The 21,298-nt window shown below is 44.8% G+C and overlaps 1 protein-coding gene across 1 annotated transcript in view; it reads right to left on the reverse strand.

Moving 5' to 3' along the window:
• Positions 1–21,298, reverse strand: part of HSD17B12 (hydroxysteroid 17-beta dehydrogenase 12) — a 186,993-nt gene that overhangs the window by 121,785 nt on the left and 43,910 nt on the right. Inside the window, exons 2-3 of the mRNA XM_077453521.1 lie at positions 4,672–4,718; positions 1,761–1,836 (exon numbers count right to left, since the gene is read on the reverse strand). Coding sequence (XP_077309647.1) covers positions 1,761–1,836; positions 4,672–4,718 — 123 coding nt within the window. The remainder of the gene's footprint in view (positions 1–1,760; positions 1,837–4,671; positions 4,719–21,298) is intronic.

Consider the following 21,298-nt stretch of genomic DNA (forward strand, 5'->3'; position numbering starts at 1 on the left):
AATGGAACGGGTCTAATCGATGCAACTCAAGACGCTCCGACTTACAAAAAGGTTCCTGCACTACTTTTGGTGCGACTTCAATATGACTTGCATTGACTTCTGTTAAAGAATTTGTCTGCGAGCCGCAATAAAGTCACGCAGGGATGTCGGATCCGAAATTGCGGCAACGTGAACCCAAGCTGAAATTAAATTTGCTTATATTTTGCCTTCCCTTGGCTCCTCCCTCCTCATACATTAAGGGGAAAAAGTATTTGATCTGCTTATTTTGCACATTTGCCCACTGACAAAAAAAAAATGATCAGTCTATCATTTTAATGGTCGGTTTATTTTAACAGTGAAAGACAGAATAACAACAAAAATATCCAGAAAAACGCATTTCAAAAAAGTTATAAATTGATTTGCATTTTAATGAGTGAAATGAGTATTTGATCCCCTATCAATCAGCAAGATTTGTGGCTCCCAGGTGTCTTCTATACAGGTAACAAGCTGAGATCAGGAGCACTCTCTAATGCCCTGTACACACGGTTGGAAATTCAGATGGAAAAAGTCCGATCGGATTATATTGTCGGAAAATCCGTTCGTGTGTGGGCTCTATCGGACTTTTTCCGTCGGAAAGTCCGACGGAAAAAAATTTGGGAGCAGGATCTAAAATTTTCAGACAAAAAAATCCGATCAGACTTTTTCCAATCGTTTGTAGAGAATTCCGATCGGACAAAGTGCCACGCATGCTCAGATCAAATTACGAGACCAAAGCTATTGGCTACTAGCCTCAACGTAGTCTAGTCGTACGCAACGAACGTCACCTTGTTCCGAACTATTGGATTTTCCGAAAACTTTGTCCGACCGTGTGTATGCAACACCAGTTTTAGACAAAATCAGTCGGAAAAAATCCAAAGGATTTTGTGGTCGAATGTCCGACCGTGTGTACAGGGCGTTAAAGGGAGTGCTCCTAATCTAAGCTTGTTACCTGTATAAGAAAGACGACTGTCCACAGAAGCAATCAGATTCCAATCTCTCCGCCATGGCCAAGACCAAAGAGCTGTCCAAGGACGTCAGGGACAAGATTGTAGACCTACACAAGCCTGGAATGGGCTACAAGACCATCGCTAAGCAGCTTGGTGGGAGGGTGACAACAGTTGGTGCGATTATTTGCAAATGGAAGAAACACAAAATAACGGTCAATCTCCCTCGGTCTGGGGCTCCATGCAAGATCTCACCTCGTGGAGTTTCAATGATCATGAGAACGGTGAGGAATCAGCCCAGAACTACACGGGAGAATCTTGTCAATGATCTCAAGGCAGCTGGGAACATAGTCACCAAGAAAACAATTGGTAACACACTACACTGTGAAGGACTGAAATCCTGCAGCGCATGCAAGATCCCCCTGATCAAGAAATCACATGTAAAGGTCTGTATGAAGTTTGCTAATGAACATCTGAATGATTCAGAGGAGAACTGGGGGAAAGTGTTGTGGTCAGAGGAGACCAAAATCGACATCTTTGGCATCAACTCAACTCTGCGTGTTTGGAGGAGGGGGAATGCTGCCTATGACCCCAAGAACACCATCCCCCACCGTCAAACTTGGAATACATTAAGGTGAAAAAACCTGAGGGTTTACAACCCCTTTAAGTCACCTTTTATACCCCAATGTTTACCTGTCTATGTGGTTGCCACCAGTCACTACATTTTCTCTTCCATTTTTAAAAGCACACTAATAACAGCTGGAATCATAAAAAAATAAAATGGGTAACCAGACTCACGGATGTTTTTGGCCACCTCATCGAGCTTATCCTGAGATCTACTGATAAGGACGATGGACAATCCACGCCTCGCCAGCTGCAGAAAAACAACAATTTATTAAAAAAAAAAAAAAAAAAAAAAAAAAAATCGACAAACCGAAATAATCATGGAAGAGAGTATGGAACATCAATGTAATAAGAAAGGAAGGTGCATTGATTGCAATAAGCATTTTTAGCCCTTCAGTCCGCCTCTTTGATGCAATTTTTGCCATTATTGGGGAGAACGTAGAAGCCCACACACGTCCAATCATCTTCATAAAGTACAGGCAGTACCCGGGTTACAAGCAAGATTCTGTAATTGTGTTCTTAAAGTGATTGTAAAGGTTTGTTTTTTGTTATAAAAATGACAAACATCTTATATTCACCTGCTCTGTGTAAGGGTTTTGCACGATGGGGCCCCGATCCTCTTCTTCTGGGATGCCCTGCTGCCACTCCTGGCTCCTCCCCTTCATCAAGTACCCCAACGGAAATTCGATTTCCATCGAGGACCCCGTGTGGGCTCGCTCCCAAGTCCCGCTGCTTTGTCCATTGACACAGACAACGCCACTCTGTCCCATCCCCCACGTCACAGGATTAGATTGACAGCAGGGGAAGCCAATGGCTCCTGCTGCTATCATTCTGCCCAATGAGGAGAGAAAAAGCAGCTGGAGCTGGATCAGATCAAGCTTAGATAAGAAACAAAGGGGGGGGGGGGGGGCGCAGCACAAAAGGTGACTTTACAACCACTTTAAAGTAGAACTATAGGCAGGCATAACTTCTTTTTTTTTTGTTTGGATAAAGTATGGGAGGGTTATAACCCGTCAGATGTTTTTCTTTTTTATTTCCCATTTTGGATAGAGCGAGGGCCATGTGTTTCCCATTGTGGAGATTTCCCTTCACTTTCTGTCCCATAGCCAAACAGGAAATGAGAGGAAATCCTTACAAATTAGGGGAATTCCTTGGGGGCCGCCCCAGGTTACCAGACCTAGTGTCTCCATTGGAAGATTTCACTAAGCTAAATAACGGCTAATAATACGCGGTAAAATACTGCATGCGGTAACAATTGTGCAAGCTTTCAATTCCATAAGATTTTGGAGAGAATACTAAATGTGGCATTTGTTTTACTCAGCCCCCCCCCCCCCCCCGCCCCAAAGCACCCACCCCAGGGCATGTGGCGTGGTATGGTTCAGCAGGGGAGCTCTTGCTCACCCCCCCTCTTTCCTGACCTGCATGCTCAGATAAGGGTCTGGTATAGATTTTGGGGGGGGGGGGGCCACATGCCATTTTTTTTTTTTTGGTATGGGGAGCCCCTTAAAATCCATATCAGATCTGACGTGTCTAATATGGACTGGGGGGGGGACCCCACGCTGGTTTTTTTTTCCATACTTTTCAATTGTCTTATTTTAATTTATTTTTTTTTATTACAAATCGGGGGGGGGGGGGGGGACAAGCCATTTTTTTTTTTTTTTTTGGTATGGGATGCCCCTTAAAATCCATATCAGATCTGACGTGTGGTCGGCTTCACACTGCTTAGCAATCAGTCATTGTCTTTAAAAAAAAAAAAAAAAAAAAAACGCTGAACCCCGCCATTTTTAGTAAAAAAAAAAAAAAATTTCAATCCCATGAATATAACCCATAGTTTGTAGACTCTATAACTTTTGCACAAACCAATAAAACTCTTTTTTATTTTTTTTTATTTTTTTTACCAAAAATATAGAAGACATATTGGCCTAAACTGATTAAATAAATTCGATTTTTTTTTGCTGGACATGTTTTATAGCATAAAGTAAAAAAAATATTTTCAAAATTGTCGGTCTTTTTTTGTTTATAGCGCAAAAATAAAAACCGCAGGAGGTGATCAAATACGACCAAAAAAAAAAGGTCTATGGGAGAAAAAAAAAAAGGCAAATTGTATTTGTGTACAGTTTCGCACAACCGCGCAATTGTCAGTTAAAGTAACACAGTGCCATATTGCAAAAAATGGCCTGGTCATGGGGGGGGTAAACCGTCTGGGGCTGAAGAGGTTAAATAATAAAAAATAAAAAAATCCATTCAAGCATTTATTCTTTTCTCATAAAAGTCCCTTCCGTTTCTCCCAAAGCCCCCCCCCCCATCTTAATTTTTTATTTTTTTTACTTTGATCAGCTTTCCAGTTAAAGGGTTGCTACATTCGTTCTACATGGTACCACTGTACGCTGGAACATAGCCACCCTCTTTTGCTCATGGCCAAAATGGACTATGGGATGTGTAGCATGCATAGTGCTCGTGTACATGTGCAGGGGATGAGAGGAGCGGATATCAGGACAGATTTGGGTATGTCTACTACTTCTTTGTAAAATATTTTAAAACGAATACATTATTGTATTAAAAAGGGGATTTTAAAAGCCGATTTTCTTTTTTTAAATAACAAACATGTCATACACACTCAATGGTTTTTACACAGCCCCGATCCCCCTCTTCTTGGGTCTCCCGCCGTCGCTCCTGGCACCTCCCACCTGCCGAGCTCTGGAGAGAGCAAGCAGACCAGTCCGGTCCTTATAGGGGCACCATAAGCAGGCTCGCTCCAGATGCCGCTGCTCTGTGTGTCTATTCAAAAACTAAGCGAAGCGTGGCTCGGCCCCGCCCCCCACCTCATTGGCTGTGATTGACAGTAGCAGGAGATTGCTGTCTCAGACAGCCAATGGGGGAGGGAAAGACCCAGGAGAGCTGCTACTCTCGTCCACATCGCTGGATCCTGATGGGGCTCAGGTAAGTATTTAGGTATTAAAATGTAGTATTTTTTTTTTTTTTTTTTTTAACCTTTATGCATAGAATGCCTTTACAATCACTTTAAATGATATTGTTTATATCTGACAGGAGTTCAGGTTTAATAGGTATAGCAAAATATTCTCACCTCCTCTGCGTATGCCTTTCCAATTCCATCCGTAGCTCCAGTTACAACTGCAGAGAAAAAGAGAACAGTAAAGGGTGAGACGACGATGCTCATTAACATCAATATACAGCATTTATTAAAACAGACATTCACTGGCATGTCAGAGATATCAATGGGCTTAGTACATGTGCACCCTTCCAAACCCGTGATTCCTGCATGACATATCTCATAAATGTAGTTTGCTGATGACGACAACAGTAGTCCATGACTGTGCATGGTCATAAAACAGCCAACTGTAGACTCCATAAGAAGCCTGTGTGACAACGTAGAACAGGAACAGAGAGATGCTGCATAAATGGGTCAGGGGGCTCTGAAAGCCAAAGCGGAGTGTGAGCCTTGTGGCTCGGGTAAGTTGATGCTGGGGAGGCAGTCTATAGGTAGCGAAGGACCAGTGTGCACTTAAAAGTTTTGCGGTATAAGCGTCACACTATTATTTCAGAATCCAAAGGTTTTTTTTTTTTTCTGAATTAAACAATCCAAATAAAAATCACGTTAAATAACCCCTTCACGCGTAAGCCTTTTTTCTGACATTTGTTGCTTACATGGTAAAATCCGTATTGTTTGCAAGAAAATTACTTTATATATATAAATTTTTTTTTTTTTTTTTAGCAGAGACCCTAGAGCAGTGACGGCAAACCTTGGCACCCCAGATGCTCTGGAACTACATTTCCCATGATGTTCAACTACACTGTAGAGTGCAAGAGCATCATGGGAAATGTAGTTCCAAAACATCTGGGGGTGCCAAGGTTCACCATCACTGCCCTAGAGAATAAAATGGCGGTCGTTTTATGTCAATATTTTATGTCTCGCTGTATTTGCGCAGAGGTTTTTCAAATGTATTTTTTTTTGGAAGAAATACACTTTCGTGGATTAAAAAATAAAGTATAAGCCCTTGCAAAACACGGTTGGAGATTCCGATGGAATGTGTCCTATCGGACCGTTTTGTCGGATATTCCGACTGTGTGTGGTCTCCATCGAATATCCGACGGATCAACTTTTCCAACTTGCCGGAAAAATTTTCCGACAAAATGCTCCGATCGGACATACTCCGATCATGTGTAGCCTACTCCGACGGACAAAGTGCCACGCATGCTCAGATCAAATTCCTAGACCAAAGCTATTGGCTACTAGCCTGAACGTAGTCCCGTCGTAACGAAATAACGTCATCACGTTATGTACAATCGGATTTTCCGACAACTTTGTCCGACTGTGTGTATGCAACATCACTTCCGGACCTCTTCTGGAATTAATCTGTCGGAATTACTCCGACGGATTTGGTTGTCGGAATCTCCGACCGTGTGTACAAGGGCTTAAAGTTAGACAATTTTTTTTTTTTTTCAGAAAGTGAAAGATGATGTCACGCCGAGTAAATAGTTACCTAACACATCATGCTTTAAAATTGCGCACGCTCGTGGAATAGCACCAGACTACGGTACTTAAAAATCTTCATAGGTGACGCTTTAAAAATTTCTACAGGTTACCAGTTAAAGTGGTTGTAAACCCTTATAACCAACTTTGACCTACATGTAAGCCTAGATTAAGGCTTACCTGTAGGTCCAAGAAATATCTCCTAAACCTACACGGTTTAGGAGATATTTGCCGAAAGACAGGCACCGCTGTCTACGGCGCATGCGCCGTAGACAGCGGTGCGCAGGCTCACTGAGCGCGGCGCGGTCAATGGCGATATGCCGCGAGTGGCGGCTCCCGTGCGCATGCGCGGGAGTGACGTTATCGTGGCTTCGCCAAACAACATCGGCGGAGCGGCGAGACCCACCGAGAAGATGGATGCGCCGGACTACAGGGGACAGCGGTGGCTCCTGTGTCAGGTAAGTGACACATAATGGACTACTATGCGATGCGATGCATAGTAGTCCATTATGCTTTACCTTTGCAGGGAATGAAAGAGGAAGTAAACCCATCAGGGTTTACTTCCTCTTTAAGAGTTAGAGGAGGTCTTGGCCCTGGCACCTGGACGACGTCATCCTGTGACGAAATGCATAGGGTGGAGCGACACGCTGACGTCACCAATACCCTCGAGTGTGGAAGGATGGGTTGTTTGGATGTGTGCAGGCTGACGTTTATAGCGCAAGGGAAATTCCTTTATACATTGCTGTAAGTGCAATTTATTGTATGCGTGAATAAAAGGTTTTAAGGATTATACACCATGTGGGGCTCTTTTATATTTTGGTGAATGATGTTACACCCGTACCGGGTTAAGGAGTTTGCCAAGGATAGGAGAGCTCCGGGAAGCGTTAAAGACCTTGGCTGGGCTATAGCCACAAGTGCGCACAACCTGCTCTAGCGAGAGGTCATTTGGAGCTGCTAAGCAGACATTTCTGCCTTTGGAGGTGGCATCGATGCACAGATCACTTTCTATGGTGTTGGAGATGCACAACAAGAGTATCAATAAGATTTATCATCACATCAGTTGTGGACAAACTTCTTAACCACTTAAGCCCCGGACCATTTGGCTGCCCAAAGGCCAGAGCACTTTTTGCGATTCGGCACTGCTGAGTCGCTTTAACGGACAATTGCGCTGTCGTGTGACGTTACTCCCTAACAAATTTGACGTCCTTTTTTCCCCACAACAAATTTGACGTCCTTTTTTCCCCACAAATAGAGATTTATTTTGGTGGTAATTGATCACCCCTGCGGTTTTTATTTTTTGCGCTATAAAAAAAAAAAAAACGCATTATTTTTTACTTTTTTGCTATAATAAATATCCACAAAAAATATATTTAAAAAAAAGTTTTTTTCCTCAGTTTAGGCCGATACGTAATTTCTACTACATATTTTTGGTAAAAAAAAATAAAAATAAATAAAAATCATTTTATTGATTGGTTTGCGCAAACGTTATAGCATTTACAAAATAGGGGACAGTTTTATTGCATCTTTATTAATATTTTTTTCTTATTAGTAATGGTGGCGATCAGCGATTTTTATCGTGACTGCGACATTATGGCGGACATATCGGACACTGTTGGCGTGATTTTGGGACCATTCACAGTTATACAACGATCAGTGCAATTAAAAATGCATTGATTACTGTGTAAATGTGACTGGCAGTGAAGAGGTTAACCACTAGGAGGCACTGTAGGGATTAAGTGTGTCCTAGGGATTGATTCTAACTGTGGGGGGAGGAGCTATGTATGACATGACACTGATCACCGCTCCTGATTACAGGGAGCTGTGATCAGTGTCCTGTCACTAGGCAGAACGCGGAAATGCTTGTTTAAATTAGCATTTCCCCCATTCTTCCTCTCTGTGAGACGATCGTGGGTATCCCCACGGACTTCGAGTCCGCGGGTCCCGCGCTCACGGAGGTCACAGCGGGTGCGCTCCCGCAAACTGCTTCTTAAAGGGTAACACACAGGTACGTTAATCTGCCTGTACGTGCCCTTCTGCCGACGTATATTGGCGTGAGCCGGTCGGCAAGCGGTTAAAGGGGTTGTAAAGGTAAATGTTTTTTCACCTTAATGCATTCAATGCATTAAGGTGAAAAAACATCTGACACTGCCGGCGCCCCCCGCCCCCCGTTTTACTTACCTGACCCCTCGAAAATCCCGCGCTTGCCCCCGCCGTCCTCTTCGTCGCTCAGCCTGGCCGCTGATTGGCTGGAGTGGATGGATTGAAAGCAGCGCAGCCATTGGCTCGCGCTGCTGTCAATCACATCCAATGACGCAGCGCGCCGGGGGGCGGGGCCTTGTGATACAGCGAGCGGCTATAGCCGCCGGCTGTATCACGGGAGCGCGCCCGCAGTGCTTCTCACCAATGCGAGGGAGCTCGCATTAACGCGAGAAGCACCTGCGGGAGGAAGCAGAGACAGCCGCCGAGGGACCCCAGAAGAGCAGGTTCGGGGCCACTCTGTGCAAAACGAGCTGCACAGTGGAGGTAAGTATGACATGTTTGTTATTTTAAAAAAATAAAAATTTTTACTTTACAACCCCTTTAATATTGTTTTGTTTTTTTAATGTTTTTTTTTATAATTTAATACTCTCTATATTTATCAGAGAAGGTCTTGTGCTTTTTGAATTATCGCTCTCGCTTGAACGATCGCAGTGATACTTCACATGTGTGGTTTGAACACTGTTTACATTTGCGGGTGCGACTTACGTATGCGTTCGCTTCTGCACGTGAGCACGGAGCGATGGGGCGCTTTAAATTTTTTTTTTTCTTTTAGTTATTTATTTTTTCGCTTTTTTTTTTTTTTTTATTACTTTTATTGCTGTCACAAGGAATATATTTATTGCTGTCACAAGGAATGTATATATATATCCCTGCTCTGTGTAATGGTTTAGCACAGAACAGCCCTGATCCTCCTCTTCTTGGGTGCCTCATCAGCGCTCTGGGTCCCTCCCCCCCCACCCATTGAAAGCCGCTTGCTATTGGAGCACTCGTGCGTGCTCACTCTCAAGCCTGCTCTCTGTGTCCATAAGACACAGAGAGCGCAGCTCATCCCCGCCCTCTGCTCCTGCCTCACTGGCTGTGACTGACGGCAGCGGGAGCCAATGGCTCCTCCTGCTGCTGCATCTCAGCCAATGAGGAGGAAGAGACCCGGGAGAGCCTTGGCTCTTGTGCACATCGCTGGATCGAGATTGGGCTAGAGTGAGTATTAATGAAACATACAGTTTCCTAAGTTTAGTTATAATAACTATTAAAAAATGTAAATGACAAAGCAAGGGCCTCAACATATCATGTTACCCCCCAACATTTCATATTCCTGATATGTGCCTGCTCTGCCATGTACTTGTATGAAAGTCTCCTGTTTTCCTTTGTATTGCTTCTTTTATGTGAAATGATGTTCCTTCCAGTCCCTCTGCTTTCCTATTAAAAACTGACCACACTAAGCAGGAGAGCACAATGTGGTCAGTTCTCTACCTGTGCTGGGAGCTCAGTGTGCCCCCCTTTCAATGATCAGACTTGTCCTGACACGCCCCCCGCTGCACAGCCATTCACTGGGAAGCTCAGTGTGCTGCTGCTTCTACTCCCCCAGCTCTCATGCAAGTGAGAACAGAGGGAATGTGATCATTTATTAAAAAGAAGAGGGGAAAAAAAAAAAATAAGGTATTTATAATGTTTTTTATATCTATACACAAATATTTTGTTCGCTTTGTATCGCTTCCTTTGTGTGAAATCCCTGCTGTTCCTGCCAGTCCTTCTGCTTTCCTATTAAAAACTGACCACGGTAGACAGGAAAGCACAGCGTGGTCAGTTCTCTAGGTGTGCTGGGAACTCAGCCTGCTTATCATACTTATCCTGATGCCCCCCTTCCTGCCATTCACTGGGAGGATCAGTGTTCTGCTGTTTCTCCTTCCCCGGCTCTCTAAAGATCCTTATGCAGCTGAGAGCAAAGAGTAAGTGATCTCTTTTTTTTAAAGGGGGAAAGTTCTCTAGGTGTGCTGAGAACTCAGCCTGCTCTCCCTCAATGTTCATACTTATCCTGACACCCCCCTTCCTGCCATTCACTGGGAGGATCAGTGTCCTGCTGTTTCTCCACCCCCCCCCCCCCCCCCGGCTTATTTATTTTTTTTTTAAGGAGGGGGGGGGGGAACACAGGTATTAAAATTTTTTATATCTATACACAAAATGTTTTGCTTTTTTATTTTCTATTTTAAACTGAATGGGTTGTTCTACAAGGTGAGGCTTTATATATAACTTGCTATATAACGTCCGCCAAGCCTCCAAAGATGAGACCACCTTCTAGCAGATCGCTCGCCGTCTAGAGAAGCAATAGCAGGCAACGTGGGTTAAAAATATCCTCCACTCTTTGTCCTCAACTTTCTGGGAACAGTTATTTTTAGCAGCTACCCAATCAACCTTATCTAAATCAAACATCAAAAATAGACTAGAAAAACACTGCAAGCAAAAGGGGGTATTTTTAGCTGCCCTGTCTCTTCCTTCATCCACGGAAATCTGAAAGCTCGGCTCAAGCACGATCACTTGCCAATTCAAAGCAAGTCCCATTTTGTGACCCCCCCCCCCAACCACCCTCCTTTTCTTCCAAACACCCTGAATAGAGCAAACACTCGATTGATTAAAGATTAATACTGCTGCAGACTCGTGACAGATGCCTCTCCTATCAGTTCTTTTGGGAAGGCAAAAGGGGGGGGGGGGGTGGGAGAAAGGTGGGGGGGGGGGGGGGAGTGTGCATAAGAGGGATGACAGAAAACTTACATCAGTATTCCTCTTGGGATCTATTACATAGAAAGAAATTGCTATTTCAATTCCCCTTTGTTGCTAAAAATAGCAGCCCCAATTGATTCAAGCAAACAGGGCACCGGCTTAGCAGAGCCGAATATAGAAAGCGCTGAATTCCCCGAGACTGAATGCTAACGCAGCCTAACAGATGCCAGCTCACATTTAACAAAGAACAAAAGATGAGAAGTATGCAGGCTGCAAGTTAATAAGACAGGAGCAACTCCCTGCATCGTTATGAAAGAAAGAAAGAAGGGGGAAAAAAAAAAAGAGAGAGAAAGCTGAAGAAATGATAAACATGGCGGGAAGGGATGAAGATGGAACCTGGTGAATCTATTTACCTACCGGCTTGTGACTTACAGTATGGTGCTAAAGAAATCATAGGAGTCAGGGCACAAAACATGCCAAGGCTGCTCAAATCCCAGCAGCCGACACGCCTATTATATATATATTAGCAGCCGACACGCCTATAATAGATGGATATATAATATATATATATATATATATATATTTATTTATTTAATAGCAGCCGACATGCCTATAATATAATATATATATATATATATATATATATATATATATTTTTTTTTATATATATATATATATATATATATATATATATATATATATATATATTTAATAGTAGCCGACCCCGCCTATAATATAATTATAATATATATATTTTTTATATTTAATATATATATATATATATCTCTATCTATCTATTAAATTATATATATATATATATATATATATATATATATATAATTATATTATAGGCGGGTCGGCTACTAATAAAAATATTATATATATAATATATTATAGGCATGTCGGCTGCTATTAAATAAATATATATATATATATATATTATATATATATATATATATATATATATATTTATTTATTTAATAGCAGCCGACATGCCTATAATATAATTATAATATATATATATATATATATATATATATATATATATATATATATATAATATTATAGGAGTGTCGGCTGCTAATATATATACATATATATTAGCAGCCGACATGCCTATAATATAATTATAATATATATATTTAATATATATTTTTTATATATATATATATATATATATATATATATATATATATATATATATATATATATATATATATATATATATATATATATATATATATATATATATATGATACAGGATTTATATAGCGCCAACAGTATACACAGCAATACAATACACTATTGTGTATAAAAAGGAGACAATACAGTTATAATACAATGAAATACAAGAGGATTAAGGGGGCCCTGCTCAGAGGAGCTTACAATCTAATAAATATACATTATTTTCAATGGAAGCACACATACGCTTCGAACCAAAGCTAAATACCTCTTTAGTAACATTAGCTGAGCTGAAGAGCCTAAGGGACTAACCCTTCAGGCAGAACCAGCATCGAATATGTAGCCTTCCCCTTTAGTGGAGATCACCTGACCGATGCCTAGGCTGCCATGGCCTAAAGCAGCTCCCCCTGCTGGACAGGTAGGGAGCAGAGTGTACAAGAGGGCCTGGTGTTTGTTAGCTATGGACAGCTTTCAGGACAGCATGCTTACCCCTTCTGCTGAACTCTGCACAGAAATGTAGGTGGTTTTAGTGCCGATATACCATGTTTCCCCGAAAATAAGACCGGGTCTTATATTAAATTTTGGCTACAAAAAAAACAAAAAAAACACTCTAGGGCTTATTTTCAGGGGGTATCTTACGGTATGCACAAAAAAAAAAAAAGTTTCTCCCCCTGTCAGCTCAGGAGTCAGCATTGTAAAATTCTGTAATCCCAAAAATAAACCTTAGTTAAAATCATGTAATCCGTTCTGTAAAAAGATTATATAATGTACAGCGCGTTTCCTTGTGTAATTTTATTGTGGAAAATATCTTATTTGCAGCATTGCTAGGGGCTCACATGACCTGCCGGACCTTTTTTTCCTCCGCTCTGAACACTGCAGAGGGAGAGGCCGAGATCCCCGCTGACGTCAGCCCAATCCGAGCGCAGCAGAGGGAGAGGCCGAGATCCTGCCAACGTCAGCCCAATCCGGGCGCTGCAGAGGAGAGGCCGAGATCCCGCCGACGTCAGCCCAATCCGAGCGCAGCAGAGGGAGAGGCCGAGATCCCGCCGACGTCAGCCCAATCCGAGCGCAGCAGAGGGAGAGGCCGAGATCCCCGCCGACGTCAGCCCAATCCGAGCGCAGCAGAGGGAGAGGCCGAGATTCCCGCCGACGTCAGCCCAATCCGAGCTCAGCAGAGGGAGAGGCCGAGATCCCCGCCAACGTTAGCCCAATCCGAGCGCTGCAGAGGGAGAGGCCGAGATCCCGCCGACGCCAGCCCAATCCGAGCGCAGCAGAGGGAGAGGCCGAGATCCCGCCGACGTCAGCCCAATCCGAGCGCAGCAGAGGGAGGGGCTGCTGACATCATTCGGGGAGGAGTAAAGTCACACAAGGAGACACACTGCACATTATATAATCTTTTTACAGAATGGATTACATGATTTCACAAGGACTTGAACTAGGGCTTATTTTCGGGGTAGGGTTTAGATTGCAGCCATTTCAGAAACTCATGCTAGGTCTTATTTTTGGGGTAGGGCTTATTTTCTGGGAAACGGTATACATTTCATTCGGGTCAATTCACAAAGCTTTACTGCATGCGATAAGGGTTTTACATTACTTATTTGCATACGGCAAATTAAGTCCAATTCACAAAAAAAAAAAAAATGCACCGATACATTTTGCATAAAAAGCTCTCAAGTCCAATTCACAAACGGATCAGAGAGTAAAAAAGCATGCAATAATTACCACCAGGGTTTACCTGGCGGTATCACATGCGTCATTTGTCGAAAACCAGTTTTTTTTTTAAAATAGCTAGTTGCTAAGGAGCGGGAAGGGAAGCCGGCCGCTGCATACTTAAAGTGGTTGTAAACCCTTACAGACCACTTTGGCTTACCTGTAGGTGCAAGAAATATCTCCTAAACCTACACGGTTTAGGAGATATTTGCAAGAAAGACGGCACCGATGTCTACGGCGCAGGCACACTGAGCGTGCCGTTTTAGGAATGGGATCGTGCCGTCACTGACGGCTCCCGCGTGCACGTGCGGAAGTGACGTCATCGTTGCTCCGGCCAGTCACAGCGCCGAAGCCGCGATACACAGAAGTCACTTCGAGTATCATGATGGTTACGCAGGAGGTGACCGAGGACCGATGCGGGGGCCTCAATCTCAGGTAAGTAATTTATAATGAGCTAGTATGCTATGCATACTAGCTCATTATGCCTTTGTCTTGCAGGGGTGTTTTTTTATTTTATTTTAGAGAGAGTTTACTTCCTCTTTAACAACCAAATGGACTCATCAGCTGACAGCTGAATTAAAAAAAAAAAAAAACAGCGTGGGTTCCCCCCAATGCATACCAGGCCCCCATGCCAAGATGTAAAAAAAAATAAAAAATAAAAAAAAGGGGGGGGGTCCCCCATAAAATCCATATAGCCCCTTATCCGAGCATGCAGCCCAGAGGTGAACCATACCAAGCCACATGCCCTCAACATGGGGGGGTGGGTGTTTTGGGGCAGGGGGGCTGACAGCCGATATGTCATTGGTTGTTAAGGACGCAGCGGCCGGCTTCCTGACCCGCTCCTTACCAACCAGTTCAATGCGATAATTACAGCCAAAATCGAACAAATACCGCATTCGGTATTTAGGGTCCTTTCACACGGGGCAGATCAGTGATGATCCGCTCCGTGGATATCCACTTGCTCAGCGGGGATTGCCCCGTCGATCCCCGCTGAGCAGGCAGAGGACAGGTCCGTCCCTGCACACTTCCTTTAAGCCCAAAACCAAAAATGTAATATATTGCCGCTTGCCACTAAATAGATGTGGTGGCTGCATCAGTTTTCATTTATTTAGCCTCATTATTCATTATTTTTTCCCCTCTCAGTTTTAACCTTGTGATCTGGTCAGTAACACACCTCCTGTATTAGTGAGACACAAATCTGGATGAAGAAGTACAGGAGGCACAGCAGACAGCAAGCAGTAAGTCTAGGGCACAGGTGTCAAACACAAGGCCCACGGGCCAAATCCAGCCGGCCGAGCCTTGTTCTGTGGCCCACAGCGGCCTCTGGTCGCCACTTCCGGCTCTCACCCGCTCTTCCTCTTGTCACTTGTAAAACACAGGAACTTCTGTGTTTACAGCGACAGCTATGGTCTCAGCGAGTCCCGGCTCCTGTTACTGCGCATGCGCCGGTTTCAGGCTATACAAGCCGAGCGCGGAGATTCTGCAGCCGAACTGGCAGCTTACAAAATAAACTTCTTACAAGGCGCGTGGTCGGCCAGACACACAAGCACAGTCTGGAATGGAGGACACACATTCTGGATGAACCACTTGAATGCCAAAAGTTGAGTGCTTATCCCTGGGGATTTCACAGGGGGTGGTGGTCTGGTAGTGGGGGGGCAGTAGTTGGGTGGGTGGTGGTCTGCTAGTGGGGTGGGCGGGGTGTTAGTTGGGGGGGCGGGGTCTTTCAGTGGTGAGTGACAGTGCAGTAGTTGGGAGCTGGGGATCTGGTAGTGGAGGGGCGTTAGTTGGTGGGGTGAGCTGAACCCTGCATGTAGCTCACCCATGGATCCTGCACTCTGTACACAGGGCACTTTTGAACCCTGCGCTCTATCCACGGCGCAACCCCTGCACCCTGCGCTCTGTCCACGGCGCAACCCCTGCACCCTGCGCTCTATCCACGGCGCAACCCCTGCACCCTGCGCTCTATCCACGGCGCAACCCCTGCACCCTGCGCTCTATCCACGGCGCAACCCCTGCACCCTGCGCTCTGTCCACGGCGCAACCCCTGCACCCTGCGCTCTGTCCACGGCGCAACCCCTGCACCCTGCGCTCTGTCCACGGCGCAACGCCTGAACCCTGCGCTCTGTCCACGGCGCAACGCCTGAACCCTGCGCTCTGTCCACGGCGCAACGCCTGAACCCTGCGCTCTGTCCACGGCGCAACGCCTGAACCCTGCGCTCTGTCCACGGCGCAACGCCTGAACCCTGCGCTCTGTCCACGGCGCAACCTCTGAACCCTGCACTCTGCTGTCCACAGCGCAACCTCTGAACCCTGCACTCTGCTGTCCACAGCGCAACCTCTGAACCCTGCACTCTGCTGTCCACAGCGCAACCTCTGAACCCTGCACTCTGCTGTCCACAGCGCAACCTCTGAACCGTGCACTCTGCTGTCCACAGCGCAACCTCTGAACCCTGCACTCTGCTGTCCACAGCGCAACCTCTGAACCCTGCACTCTGCTGTCCACAGCGCAACCTCTGAACCCTGCACTCTGCTGTCCACAGCGCAACCCCTGAACCCTGCACTCTGCTGTCCACAGCGCAACCCCTGAACCCTGCACTCTGTCCACAGCACAACCCCTGAACCCTCCACTGTATCCACAGCGCAATCCCTGAACCCTGCACTCTGTACACAGCACACTCTTGAACTCTGCATTCTGCACATAGCGCAGTACACCTCTGAACTCTAAGCCAACTATTACTTAATAAACCGTTAGATTTAAATGCAGAGGCAATTACTTAATATGATAAAAAGAGTAGATACATAGTCTTAGGTATACAACCGGCCCCTTGAGGACAACCATATTGCTGGTGCGGCCCCAGATTAATTTGAGTTGGACACCCCTGGTCTAGGGGGAGGGGAGTGTTAAAAGTATTAGCAGCTTTAGAGTCACTAAACAAATTGAAGCCAAACTGTAGCTCACAATGTATAATAAGTTACAGCAGTTTGTTTCCTTTTGGAATAAAAAGGTTTTACATGAATAAATAAAAGGGTCATAAAGGCCAGATCCCAGTATGGTGTTGCGGTAATGTGTGTTTGCAAGGTGCGTTGCCATGCATTGGCGTATGCTACAGCAGTGCATTGCAGTTAAAGAGGAACTGCAGTCTGCTTACAGAATTTGTAATAAAAACATCTTTGCCATTTTTTTGAAGCTTCCCTCCAACCACTTTTCGTGTGTGTGTGTGTATATATATATATATATATATATATATATATTTTAGTTTTTTTTTTTTATATATAATAAAATATATTACACACACACACACACAAAGTGGTATATATATATATATATATATATATATATATATATATATATATATATATATTTTGTACTTGCCAAATATGTTGCAGAAATCTCCCTCCACTGCCTCTGGATGCATTCATTTTAATGGTGGGCAGCTGAAGCTGCTGCCTGTTCCCTTCCTGGATTTACACAGAGGCAAACCTTTAGCTCTACAGCTCTCATTGGCCCTCTTCTGACTCACCTCCCTCCCTTCCTGGCAAAAAGAGAGAGAGCTGTGCATTATGTCATAAGCCTATGCTAATGACCAGACAAGAAACAGGAAGTGGGCCGTATAAGGTATTTACTGTCAGAAAAAATGTTTTACTATCCAAAGTTAAAACCGACAAGGGCAGAAGATTTAATGGATGGAAATACTATTGTATGTTGTGGCGCAGTACCCCATGAAAAAAACAGTACATGCACTGGAGCCCAAATTGGAGTGTGCGCAGCAATGCAGGTCTGTCAGCAAGGCGAGTTTGGTACGGTGCGGGGAGTTGCTGTGCATTGCGGTAAAGCACGCAGTTACTGTAACACCATTGTGTGAACGGGCCCTAATAGGAATGTTGATTGTCCCTTTAAAATTACCCGCTAGCAGGCTTCGGCTTGTTTTCCCGTTATGATCTGTGTTTACCACCCCAAACTATAGTTAACAAAGCTGCTTGAAGATCTTTGAAAGGTTTGGAAATTCTTTGTCAAAACTTGCTGTACACATTGCTCTTACACATACTGAAGGCATAACTACAAGGCCTACGTCTGCTGCATTTGGGATCATTCACAATTCAATGACAGGTGCAATTGACCTGCAGTTGACCTATTCTGACCTGCTTCAAGGGGGATTTTGCACTTCTATAGACTTGTAAGAGACTGGAAATCCTGTTTGAGGTGAACAGAAGCCTGTTGACATATCCTCAAAGGTTGGCTATACAGTGAGGGGAAAAAAAGTATTTGATCCCCGGGCTGACTTTGTAGGTTTGCCCCACTGACAAAGAAATAATCGGATAATCGGCCTACAATTTTAATGGTAGGTTTATTTTAACAGTTAAAGACAGAACACAAATATCCAGAAAAAAAAAAACATTTAAAAAAAAGTTAAATTGTATTTTAATGAGTGAAATAATATTTGATCCCCTATCAAATTAGCAAGTTATCTGGCTCCCAGGTGTCGTCTATACAGGTAATGAGCTGAGATTAGGAGCACTCTCTTAAAGGGAGTGCTCCTAATCTCAGCTTGTTACCTGTATAAAGGACACCTGTCCATAGAAGCAATCAGATTCCAATCTCTCCACCATGGCCAAGACCAAAGAGCTGTCCAAGGATGTCGGGGACAAGATTGTAGACCTTCACAAGGCTGGAATGGGCTACAAGATCATCGCCAAGCAGCTTGGTGAGAGGGTGACAACAGTTGGTGCGATTATTCCCAAATGGAAGAAACACAAAATAACTGTCAATCTCCCTCGGTCTGGGGCTCCATGGAAGATCTCACCTCGTGGAGTTTCAATGATCATGAGAACGGTGAGGAATCAGCCCAGAACTACACGGGAGAATCTTGTCAATGATTTCAAGGCAGCCGGGACCATAGTCACCAAGAAAACAATTGGTAACACACTACACTGTGAAGGACTGAAATCCTGCAGCGCATGCAAGATCCCCCTGATCAAGAAATCACATGTACAGCTTCTGAAGTTTGCTAATGAACATCTGAATGATTCAGAGGAGAACTGGGGGAAAGTGTTGTGGTCAGAGGAGACCAAAATCGAGCTCTTTGGCCTCAACTCAACTTGCCGTGTTTGGAGAAGGAGAAATGCTGCCTGTGACCCCAAGAACACCATCCCCCACCGTCATACATGGAGGGGGAAACATTATACTCTGGGGGCGTTTTTCTGCTAAGGGGACAGGACAACTTCACCGCATCAAAGGCACAATGGATGGGGCCTATGTACCACCAAATCTTGGGCGAGAGCCTCCTTCCCTCAGCCAGGACATTGAAAATGGGTGGTGGATGGGTATTCCAGCATGACAATGACCAAAAACATACAGCCAAGGCAACAAAGTTGTGGCTCAAGAAGAAGCACATTAAGCTCCTGGAGTGGCCTAGCCAGTCTCCAGACCTTAATCCTATAGAAAATATGTGGAGGGAGCTGAAGGTTCCAGTTACCAAAAGTCAGTGGATCTGTAAAGAGGAGTGGGACAAAATCCCTCCTGAGATGTGTGCAAATCTGGTGGCCAACTACAAGAAACGTCTGACCTCTGTGATTGCCAATAAGGGTTATGCCACCAAGTACCAAGTCATGTTTTGTGAAGGGGTCAAATACTTATTTCACTTATTAAAATGAAAATCAATTTAAAACTTTTTTGAAATTTTTTCTGGATATTTGTGTTGTTATTCTGTCTCTCACTGTTAAAATAAACCGACCATTAAAATAATAGACTGATCATTTCTTTGTCAGTGGGGCAAATGTACAAAATCAGAAGGGGATCAAATACTTTTTCCCCTCACTGTAGATGTGAAGATGTCGCACTATGGGCTCTTAAAATTTTCCCTTTTGTGAGATGTTCTCATTTCCCAGGAACGTGGTGCAACTTTACAACCACTTTAAGGCTGCTATCACACTGGGGGGGGGTTGGGAGCGTCGGCAGTAAAGCACCGCTATTTTTTTACCGTCGCTTTAGCGGCGCTGTTTAAAAGCGCCCCACTAGCGGACAAAAAAAGGGTTAAAACCATCCGCAAAGCGCCGCTGCATCGGTGCTTTGCTGGTGGGTTGGTGGGGCTGCCCATTGATTTCAATGGGCAGGGGCGGTTTACAAAAGGGGTGTATACACCGCTCCTACAGCGCTGCAAAGATGCTGCTTGCAGGACTTTTTTTTTTTAAACGTCCTGCCAGCGCACCGCTCCAGTGTGAAAGCACTCAGGCTTTCACACTGGAGCGAGAGGAGAGGCTCTTTACAGGCGCTATTGCTATTGCGCCTGTAAAGCGCCTCAGTGTGATAGCAGTCTAAGACTGGCACGCTGCAACCCGTCGTTGCAGGAAAGAAATTTGCTGTGTATGAACGGCCTTATTTAAAAAAAATCTTTTCCCTTTACAATCACCAGGGGCGGTCCGTCCATTAAGGGTGCACAGACGCCGCCTCCTTTATCCACACCACCCCCTATATGATTAATAGATGGATTCATTCATAGTAGGAATCTATCCACGTCCGTGGCAGCCACACCTTATTCATGGGTCCTGCCCCTTTCATGATTTCTGGCACATGAATTACAGCGGCATTGCGCTCGGAGCCCACTGATGTGGGTTAGAAAAGCCTCTCTGCCAATCAGGAAGTGCGGGTCTGATATCTGTTTTCCGATTGGCTGAAAGGTCAGGCGATCCCATTTGATGCCTGGGGGGGGGGGGGGGGGGGATGTACAGCGTAAGCCACCGCGACACACACCACAGGAGGAGGAAGAAAGCTGCCAGACACGCTGCCTGCTCACCTCCTAGATGGGGTAAGTGCGGGGCTTTGATGTTTGCCGCCCCCTCCCCCAAAGAAAAATATCCCAAGCCACCACTGACAATCACTTTAATTCCTCTAAAAGTGTACTACAACCTGTGAGTGGACCGGGGCAGTTTCTAATTTTGTGTCCAGGCAAAATGCTGCAAAGACAAGAAGGTAGATAGCAGCTCGTTTATAGTGATGGGCTTGGGCGTGTTCGGATGGAGCCCGCCAGGAAGCCGTCACTGCACACCGCCAAAACGTAGGCAGTGAGGCATTTTCCCGACCGACAGCTGCACATACACAAGCTGCCTATGATTGGTGGTGTGCAGTGCCGGCTTCCTGTTGGGCTCCAATCCAAAACACGCCCAAGCCCATCGCTAATTTATACCTAGCAGAAAATGGGAAGAGCATCTTAGTACAAAATATATATAAACAAAAAGGTCAACCCTTTACAGGCGTGTACCTGAAAGGTGCTGTATTTTCCCCCAACTTATCCTTAAAGGGGTTGTAAACCCTTTTAAGGAGAAAAAACAACAGTCAGTGACCGGCCCCCCCAGCCCCCCGTTTTACTTACCTGATCCCTTGAACTTGTCCCACGGGGACGGGCTCTCTCTCTGCCCAGGGGTTCTCGGCTCTTGATTGGATAGATTGATGGCAGCACAGCCATTGGCTGCTGTCAATCAAATACAATGACGTGTGCGCCGGTGGGGGCGTGGCCGAGTCCTACATTCAGCCTCTATGGACACCGAATGCTGGACTCGAGAGCGCACCCACAAGGTA

Source organism: Lithobates pipiens, unplaced genomic scaffold (genome assembly GCF_037356315.1).
Source record: "Lithobates pipiens isolate NorthernLeopardFrog02 unplaced genomic scaffold, aLitPip1_a1.2 Scaffold_24, whole genome shotgun sequence".
In the NCBI taxonomy this organism is placed as follows: Eukaryota; Metazoa; Chordata; class Amphibia; order Anura; family Ranidae; genus Lithobates; species Lithobates pipiens.